Consider the following 10277-nt stretch of genomic DNA (forward strand, 5'->3'; position numbering starts at 1 on the left):
TTGGCTTTGGCTTTTTGGCTTGATTGCCTTGCCTTGCCTTGCCTTGCCTTGAATTCTTTTTGTTCCACATTGGAAAGATGACTTCCCTCCTTCTACCTTATAAGGCATGAACCAATGAGAACCAAACTAGTGGTATTCTTTCTCATTGGTTCATGCCTTATAAGGTAAAAGGAGGGAAGTCATCTTTCCAATGTGGGACAAAAAAAATTCAAGGCAAGGCAATCAAGCCAAAAAGCCAAAGCCAAAACCAAGAATTCTTGAGTACCTACATATAATATACTAAGATCCTAATATAATTTCAACTTAGTTGATTTAAGTGTGCTTCATTTAAATCTTATAACTTCCAGAATGTTTCATTTAAATATAAAAGTTTTTAAAAACGTTTTATTTAAACCTTTTATCATGTTTTCCTAATTGTCATGAAAAAAAGAAGGTAGTGCTAACTAGTTGAGTTGCAGTACTCTTGGCTAAATAAAATGTATTTTGAGATTTTAAGATTTAAATAAAACATTTTGACCATAAAAATTTAAATAAAAGACATCAAGGTTTTAAATGTAAATTAGCTGTGTTTTATTTAGTGGAGTCGCTATACTTGATTGTAGTTTAGCGGAATTGTTAGAAACTAAAGATGGGATAGGTGTCATTATAAGTTGTAGTGTCTCACAGTAATATATTACACTGAACAAAGAATAAGTATATAAAACAAAATAAAAAGTTCAACAATATGAGCCATCAACACCAGATGGTCAAAACTTCATGGCCTTCAGCATAAAAAAAAAAAAAAAAAACTTCATGGCCTTCAACTTGGATATTGGTCAAATTCATGTACCATTAGCGACAATAATGAGAGATGAATCTCTTTCAACACCAAGTGATGCAAATATCTGAACTCTAAATGGGTGACCCTTCTGACCTTCACAATGTTTCAGTATGGCATATTGGTTAACCAATTCAACAACTTTGCTCAACAATGCAATGTATTGTTGAGCAAAGTGATGCAAATATCAAAGCTCTAACTCAAGATGTGGCGCATTCAAAATTTACTTGGGCTCAAGTACTAAAAGCAAGTGCAAATATTAACAAGTTGTTGTGGTTGCTGTATACAAGATGCTCTCCCCAAAGTTGGAATACTATTCTTTTTATATGAAATTTCATAGACCCCTAGGCCCTAGCTATTGAGATGTAACCAATCACATGTTAATCTATTAAGACTTCAACACCAAAATCCTTGGCATTAAACCAAAATCTTGATGGTTATGGATTAAAATTTCAACAGCTTTTTTAATGTACTTATGCATTGAAAGAGGACCCATTATGGAAGAGAAGATCAAATCAACTGTCCCATAATCAAGCCCTATAAACTTCCACTTACTACCACTATTCCAAACAAAGAGATTGGTGACTCGCAAAAGATTAACATCAATGGATCTTCAACTACCCATGCAACTTCACCACATAGGAGAATTGCCCATTTAATCATAAATGAGAATTAGGGGGAGGAGAAACTATTACAACCATATCCATTGAAGGTGAACCAAAAGCAAGGGTATCCCAAAATAAGCAAGATTTAATCATATCTATGAACTGTGAATCATGAATTACTTAGAATCTACAAGGCAAATGTCAATTTCTATCATATTGTAACAATGATCTAAACAAACAGATACATTCTCAAGACAATATCAAATGTAAAATGCATAAACACCATGTAACGACAAAATCCCCTTTGACAGAGATTGCAGCCCAAAAAAGTAAATGAAGATTTACGAATCTCCTAAGCCTGCAAGAACCAAATAGAAAATATTAATAAACCAGCCCATAACCATATCCAAGATTATCACTTATGTTGCATGCAGCACTAGAGCCTAACCTTGTTAGCAATATTGTTGAAAAGCCAGTCTAGGCCCTCGTACAGCCCTTCCCCTGAAGTGGCACATGTGCTCTGGATATACATCGAAAGTAATGGCCCCAATCAGTGGATACCAAATTTCCTATGCATAGGATAAAACATGAGAGAGAGAGAGAGAGAGAGAGAGAGAGTGTTAATATACCAGTGGTGTTGATGGAGGGAATGAAGACAAAGCTTATCACTTATTTCAGCAACATTCATGGCATTTCGAAGATCCTGCTTGTTTGCAAATACAAGTAGCACAGCCTCCCTCAACTCATCCTAGGCATTCAACCAACAGTATTATTATGTACAAGAAAATTTTAAACAAAACTAAGAGATGGTAAGTAAAATGAGCTATTGGCAGTAAGACGTACAAGGGGTATATATGTTATTGGCATTATATCTCTAAATAGTGCACAAACCATGTACACCTGCACCATTGTCAAGACTCAGGGCTATATTATGCTCCAATCCAACCATTTATAGATACTTTATTAAACATTGAGAATCTTACAAAGTATATAATAATAGCTGTCTCCGATAAACAATGTGAGCCATTAGTGGCTGTCAGTGTCACATTTTCAACAACGTGGGCCATCAATATCAGGTGTTCACGTCTTCAAGCCCTTAAGAGACCAAAGTGATGCAGTTTTATCCCATCTTAGCTCTATCTGGGTGATCACTTTTGGCAGCATTTACTTAAGCTTCCCATATAGATGCATAATGTTTTAAGAGCAAAACTTACAGTACAACATCTTTTGTTCCTTAGATACATTAGGTTCACCACTCACCAATTAAAATCAATCATGTAATTACATTGACCAAGCAACACAAAAGCTAGTATCTTCTCCAGCACACAAATAAATTTAACTATGTGGCCCATTAGCCAGCCACATGAGTGAATTTAATTGGAGAACATTAAGGAATTGTATCTAAGTTCTGTCCATGTTTCAAAATGGCAAAAAGGTCTACCTGTTTACCAAAAACAAAAACTTTGCATAACAATGCACACAACGAAAAAGGCCAACCTTCAATTAACAAATATGAATGCTGGACGTACTTGAGAACTAACATTGGGCTCAAGTACTAAAAGCAAGTGCTATAACAAAATTGTTGTTGGTGCAGTATAATACACGCTCTCCTCACATTTGGGACATACTTCTGTTTATGTAAAATTTCATAAACATCCCTAATCATAGAGATGTAACCAACTACTTTATTAAGACTAGCACGCTAAAAACCTAAAGCATTCACCAAATTCCCAATGGGCTTCAAAGCACAAGCATGATTCCATTGAGAGAAAGTCAGTTGTACACAAAATATCTGAGCGTTAACTAACAATGAAAAGCATTTGAATGTATCTACACATTGAAAGTTAATCCACAATGGATGAAAGAACAGATCAACTGCATCATAATCAAGCCTAGAAACCAAGGTACCACTGCCATCTACTACTGTTCTAGCCAAAGATATTAGGAGCAATTTCTAGTGATTCCATATCTCTATCTACATTAATGACCACAGAGTAATGATTCATTCTTGAAATGGCACCCAAAAATTGATTAAAATCCACAAGGGAAGGGAAAGGGTGCATGTGAAGCATTGTATCAAACAGAAAAAGAATGAACCTCTCAAAACTATCTTTAGCAACAATACCAAAAGGATTTATATTCATCCAATTCATAATTATTTAGGAATCAATAAAACTAACTGCAAATATTATTAGAAAAATCTCAAATAAATACAGGAGATGAAATGCTTAGACCAAGGGACAAACCCAAATGGTCCCTCCAATAAAGGCTTTTCCATCCTACATAAAACAATTTAATCTAGATGTAACATATGTCAATAGAGTTGTATATAGAATACGTACTACACTTTAATGGTTTACCATTTTCCGAGGTGCAGTAGGATTGCAACTGCTACCAAAGTTAGCAGGCATATTGGCATAAAGTAATAAAGCTGCATGAGTGTCCTCATGCGATGATCCTCTAGTAGAATTAACAATCATCATCCAAACCCCATATATTTTATATTAAAACTTTTGTTATAGTAACTTTACTGCCATCATCATGCTATAGTATTAACACACCTGTTCATGGATCAAATGTTTTAGGAGTGACCCTGAAAAGTCCTCGATGAGTTCTATTTTTTGTGAAAAAAAATTAAACTTCAACGCTTATAATCCAGACCTAATAGTGAATGCATGCAACTAGATGTAGCATAAATCCACCTAAGAATTGATGACCATTACCATCTTTGTTGATTTAAGTATCTCGATAGCACAGCATTCATAGTGAAATAAAGTGATACAATGTGTTTAAGTAGTATATCTATATTACTATTTCATTTCCTCATATAGAAAACTTAATTGCCATGCCAACAGGTATACAACATGGGATTAAAATCCAAAACAGAAGGAAAAAGGCACATGTGAACCGATTGATCAAACAACCCTAAGGCACTACCAACATTCCTAAAGCTTTGAGATCTGAATTGATCTCTCAAAGATTTAAAGAACCAATTGAGGTTTTCCATATCTTCACTACTAATATACATGAAAAGAAACTCCTTATAGATTGACTAGCAAAGCATTAAATTATGAAACCAAGTACCTGATGTTGAAAGACTAAAAGCCTTCATACAAGTTGTTCTATATGTTGAAAAACTAATCCCTTGCATATGCTAAATAACCATGCAACTATGTATCCTAACTAACTTCCCAAATGGACCAAATTATCCCTATCCATGAGAACCCAATTCCAGCCATCGAAACAGTGTTCCCAACTTGCCAACACATATTAGCAACTATCAAGGAGGTGTTGTAGGAATACAGAGCTTAACAGAACAAGATAGGCTGACCGGCACACAGCACTTTAGGTCAAAGCTTTTGTGTCGAATTGTCATTAGTGTCATTCAGCACTGATATCCTGGACCAAAGTGTTGTTCAGCACTCTTGGTTAGGAACCCAGTTTTCCAATCCCGCCTTCATTCATCAAGTCAGTTTGAGTTTTGGGTTGAGTTCCTTCCAAACTCCATAGAGACTAAAGTTCTCCTTCATGGCTCTCTCATCCAATAATTCCTTAGGAGGATCTACCATGATGTACCCAATGATAGTTAAGTTTATTTTTAGAGCTAAATCTTCAATTGCTTCTACTTGGAAACTCCAATGACACCCAAACCAAGTCATTCCTAGAAGTATATACCTTCGCCATAAATGAAGTTCCGAATGATTTACTTGAGGGCAACAACTTGAGCCTGGATTAACGACAAACTCATCCAACCCAAATAATTTGAGAGAATCTAGTTCTGTTAAAAATCCCAAACAAAAACAAAGTTTTGAAGGAAAGTTAACCTGAGCATTTGTCTTTCTATTTTAGCTAGAGAAAAGTTAAAAATATTTTTTATCATAAATTATTATAGATATATTTTCAAATGTTTGGATATATTAATTAATTATTATGAAAATTAGTCACCTGCAAAATTCTAAGCAACAAAAGAATTTGTAAAATCCAACTACCTATAACTAGAAACAAGCAGCACATTATATAATAGGACACTGTTAACAATATAGCAAAAGAATACCAATGGTAGGAAGGGTGGTCCCAATCTCTCCCAATTTCAGCTTGTACAAAATGGTAGTCTTGCCCGCTGCACGAAGACCCACCATTAGAATATGCATCTCCTTGGCAAAAGGCCAGCTAAAAAGCTTGGTGAAAGAGAACCCCATCTTTTATTTCAAGCTGAATTCCCAAAATCACAAGTTGAAGACCAAATCAACCTAACAAGAAAACACTCATACATAATAATTATCTCATTATAATGATTTTGCAGTAACCTACAGCACAACTTTTATAAACCTTGTTGTATATTTCACAAGACCTATGGGATTATCTATATTATACTTGACCAAACATTACATCACTAAGTTAACCTTGTGTATTTCGAAAAGATTGGTTTTCTTTAAGCATAACATTACTAACTAAAACTAAGAAACCTAACCTAAGTTAGGCTAGGAAATCACAATCTACATACAACAAAATGAAATTAGAAAAGCTCCAAAAAAATCAGCTCTTTGCGTCCATGAAATGTAATCAATCACTAACAAATGAACAATTCTTCATCTATATGATTGCAAGTTGGGAGTTTCCAACTCAATTCATTTACTTTAAATCGTAAATGTCAAAATGATTATACCATGAAGTTAATTTTGTATTGCACTACAACCTAAGTTGCTTCTCTCTTAGACAATTCAAGGAGAAGCACATACAAAATTATCAGTTAACTCCTTGAGTTGATAAACCAACCAAGCTAGACTAACAAAATTTGACTCAAGTCCACTGCACAAAAGCACTACAAGGCTTATAAGAGGGGGAAAAAGGGGGGGGGGGGGGGGTGAACTCAGTTTTCATAAATGCAACTCCAAAACTTAATTTCATTGGAGGGAACATTTATTATCATTAATTCCATTGGCTAAGGGATGTATAACCATACAAAAAATGCCAGATTTTAGAGCAACAATATTTAGCATTAACCTTAAATAAGAAAAAATTTTGAAACAACTATCCAGGAAAATAGGTTCCAACTTCCAAGCAACAACATGAGTGCACAATGAAATCACAACAAAAGATAGAACAGTTAAAGGTACAAACAATCATGCATACATAAATGAAATAGAAAATCATCTTTAGAAAGTCTATAAAATTTACCTGAAATGATACACATCTTTTAAAGATTGACATGTGATGGATAAAATATGAAACTTGTCCTTGATGTTTAGAAACTAAAAAACCTTCACACAAGCTTCTGGAGAAATTCTTGAATGTTCTTATCTACTTGATTAGATGACATCAAGTCAAAAAACATGCTTGCAACTGTCGCATTTGCTGAAAAACCCTTGTCAACCATTATTTCAAGATATTTAATTGCCTTTGATGTCTCATTATGTCGCAGTGACCCATAGATTATTGTGTTATATGTGCAATCGTTAGGTGAACAACCGCTTCCATCCATTTTCTCAAATATCTCACTTGCTTCTTCTAGCAGTCCCTCTTTGCAAAGCCCTTTGAGCATTATGGTGTAAGTTCGAACACTGGGTTGCAATCCTTTTGCGGGTAGACTATAAAAGAGTTCTCTTGCAACTTTAAGATTCCCGACATTACACAAACCGTCAATCAAAATGTTGTAAATCACAATATCGTTGCCCAACGTTTTGTCTTCCATCTCAAGAAACAATTTTATTGCCTCAACAACTTGTCCATTCTTACATAGGCCGTCCAACAAGACAGCATAAGTTTGGGGATCTGGAAGTTGGCCACAAGCCTGCATTTTATGGAATAGCTCTAGAGCAGCCTTGTGTCTCTGCACTCGACAAAACCCACCTATAAGAGTGTTGTAAGCCACAACATCAGGAGTTACTCCCTTGTTGGACATTTCGTTAAAGAGATCCATTGCCTCATCAATTCTTTTATTTTTACAAAATAAATTAATCAATGTGCTATAGCTAACAACATTAGGTGAACAACCCCTCTCAACCATCATGTTCAATGCTTCGATGGCATCGTTCAATTTATTTTGCAAACAGTATCCATCAATTAAAGAATTATAAGAGACTACATTAGGCTCAATACCTCTTTGAATCATCTTATCAAAAACTTTTTTTGCCTCTATCAACATCCCCTCTTTGCAAAATGCATCCACCAATATGTTGAAGGTCCTCACACTTGGCACGATCTTCCTCTGTGCCATCTCATTCAACAAAGTAGTAGCCTCTCTCCACCTGCCGCAATTGCATAAGCCTCGAATTAAGGAATTGTAAGTGATAACGTCCGGCTGAATGCCTTTACTCATCATTTCAGTCAAATAGTTCAAGGCCTCAGTTACCAACCTATCCTTACATAAACTGTCAATAATTGTGTTATACGCCCCTAATGATACTAAATGCTCAAAATCTCCTTCTTCCAATTTCCTGAGCAACCCAAGAGCCATATCAGTCTTACCAATCTTACACAGAGCATTTAGTATCGTTCCACAAGTAAATGCATCAGGTTGATACCCTTTCTTCTCCATATCTTCTACCAACTTCACAGCTCCAGCAATGTTACCTTGAAGACAGAGACCCTTCACAAGGGTGTTTAGAGTAACAGAGTCTGGGTGATAACCAAGTTTCAAAATTGTTGCCAAGACAGAAAACCCAAAATCTAGACGGTTCCAATGGCAGAAGCAGTTAATCAAAATATTAAGAGTATAAACATTGGGAGAGATTCCGAATGATTTGATTCGTTTAGTTAGAGAAATGACTACTGGGTAATGCTTCATTCTTGCAATGGCACCCAACACGTGATTAAAATCGGCAATGGAAGGCAAAGGGTGCGAGTGAAGCATTTTATCAAACAGGTCTAAGGCATGATCAACATTCCTAAAGCTTCTAGGTTTGCACTGATCTCTAACAGGTTTCAAGAATTGATTTTGATGGTGATTGTGATTCGGGGTTTTTTTAGCACTAGCAATACTAGTAGAAGTAGTAGCAGCAGCAGAAAGAGTAGAATAACAATAAGAACGAAAACAAGTGTGGGAAGAACGAAGAAGCGTACCCATTTTTCTGAAGATCCAGCAAACAATTCGGCAGCGGAAATCAGAACGGTTTTGAGGTTCCGAATTCTACCATCCACAGCCCGATCTCAACCACCCACCCACCTCGATCTCAATCCGAGCCCGATCTCAACTACCCACCCAGCTCAATCTCAATGCCAGCCCGATCTCAACCCACCGGCCACCACAACCTCTCCGACCTTAACCCAAAAACGCCAAGAACGACGACCCAAAAAGAGGGCGTAGAGAGGCGCTGGAGAGAAGGGAAAAGAAAGAGAGAGAGAGAAGAAGAGAGGTGCTGGAGATTGGAGAGAAGAAAAAAAAGAGAGTATCCGGATTAAGAGAAAAGGGGTAGAGAGAACAAATATCTTATTATTGAGAGAAAGAGAGAGAAATCTAAAAAAAATTTATTATTTTTTATGAGATTGTTGCTGCATAGAGTGTTAAAGATGGGTTTGATTGACTTCCTGTACCTTTTTTTTAATTGGAGATCTTTTTTTGTTTTAAGGTGAAAATATTATTTTGATCCTTACATTTTGAGCTTATAGTCAATTTAGTCTCTACATTTTGGTAACAGTCAATTTGGTCCTTGCTATTTTCAACTTGCAGTTAATTTGGTCCCTATTGTTAACTCACTAACGGAAAAAATGCTTACATGGCAAACGGTGGGCGCAGTCAGCACATTTGATGTTGACATGGCAAATAAAATAATAAAATAATATTTAATAAATATTTTTAAATGCCAAGTTGGCATTTTCCCAACTTAAATAAAAATAATTTTAATTTTAAATTCAAAATTTTAAAGGTGGAAATTAAAATTAGGAATCCGATTTTCTTCAATTTTCATGGCAACCAAACACAAAATCACCTTGTTCATTTTTTTTTTAATCCTTGAATTCATAAATATATTCCACAACATGTCACCTCCACACAATTGAGAAACATCTTGATCAATAAAAACCAATAAGAAATTGAAATTTTAGAATACAAAAAATTCAAGAAATTTTCCCCAGCAAACTTTCTCGGTAACCAAACAGAAACCAAGAAAAATAAAAAGAACAATAGCAATCCCAGATGGAGACCCCTTTCATTTCGGGTTGGTATCTTTATGTTGAGTCTATTCTAGTGGCTTTAATGGGGACAAATCTAACTAAATATGTTTACACAAAACCCAGATAATCTCGTGGCCAAATTTCTCTTGGAAACTTCAAAAAATTAAATCAAAACACCAAACCCATGGATCTAAAATCAACCTCAAAACCCAATTTTCCAAACCCTAATAACCAAAAGAAAATCCATTACAAAGGAAACAAACTTGCTCATCGGGTGGCTGAGATGAGATCTTTGTTTGGCGCAAGGATTTGATGGCCGGATCGGCAATGACGGCACAAGGCAAGGATGACATGGTGCATGCATGTTTACATTTCAGAGACCCAATCCCTTCCACTTGTTTTGATCTTTTATGATCCATTAACTTCTCTCACGTTTTGACTTTTAGTTTTCTGTTTCTTTACCATCACCAAAACTAAAAGAGGTAATACGAAGGAAATGTTTTTTCTTTTAAATAAGTGTTCCTCTCTCTCTCTCTGTTTGGTTCCCAAAAAATGAATATGGCAATGTTTGGATCCACGTTTCTTCCACGTTTGCGTCTGCGTTTGTTCCCTTTTTTTTTTTTTTTTTTTGGTTTTCACGCGTTTTGAGTGTTGCGGTTACTGTTCAATGAACAGTAACCGCAAATGTTGACTTCTGCAGTGAACAGTGTAAATATGCACTGTTCACAGACCCACAAATTTCA

At 35.6% G+C, this 10277-nt stretch overlaps 1 protein-coding gene across 5 annotated transcripts; it reads right to left on the reverse strand.

The window, feature by feature from the left end:
* Positions 1 to 1549: 1549 nt before the first annotated feature.
* LOC126716699 (putative pentatricopeptide repeat-containing protein At1g12700, mitochondrial) lies at positions 1550 to 8844 on the reverse strand. 5 transcript variants are annotated; one of them, XR_007652226.1, is made up of 5 exons: positions 8485 to 8811; positions 5477 to 5672; positions 2052 to 2170; positions 1871 to 1942; positions 1550 to 1780 (listed from the first exon to the last, which is right to left on the reverse strand). XR_007652226.1 is itself a non-coding variant. In XM_050417636.1 (5 exons), exon 1 carries the CDS (start codon positions 8486 to 8488, stop codon positions 6686 to 6688), a length of 1803 nt encoding a protein of 600 aa, XP_050273593.1. In that variant the 5' UTR covers positions 8489 to 8844; the 3' UTR covers positions 1550 to 1780; positions 1871 to 1942; positions 2052 to 2170; positions 5477 to 5542; positions 6601 to 6685. The 5 variants fall into 5 exon arrangements, 4 of the variants coding, with proteins under 4 accessions (XP_050273593.1, XP_050273592.1, XP_050273591.1 ...); XM_050417636.1 differs by having other exon boundaries at positions 5477 to 5542; positions 6601 to 8844; XM_050417635.1 differs by having other exon boundaries at positions 5477 to 5634; positions 6601 to 8844.
* Positions 8845 to 10277: the final 1433 nt, after the last annotated feature.

The sequence above is a fragment of the Quercus robur genome, chromosome 3 (genome assembly GCF_932294415.1).
Source record: "Quercus robur chromosome 3, dhQueRobu3.1, whole genome shotgun sequence".
In the NCBI taxonomy this organism is placed as follows: Eukaryota; Viridiplantae; Streptophyta; class Magnoliopsida; order Fagales; family Fagaceae; genus Quercus; species Quercus robur.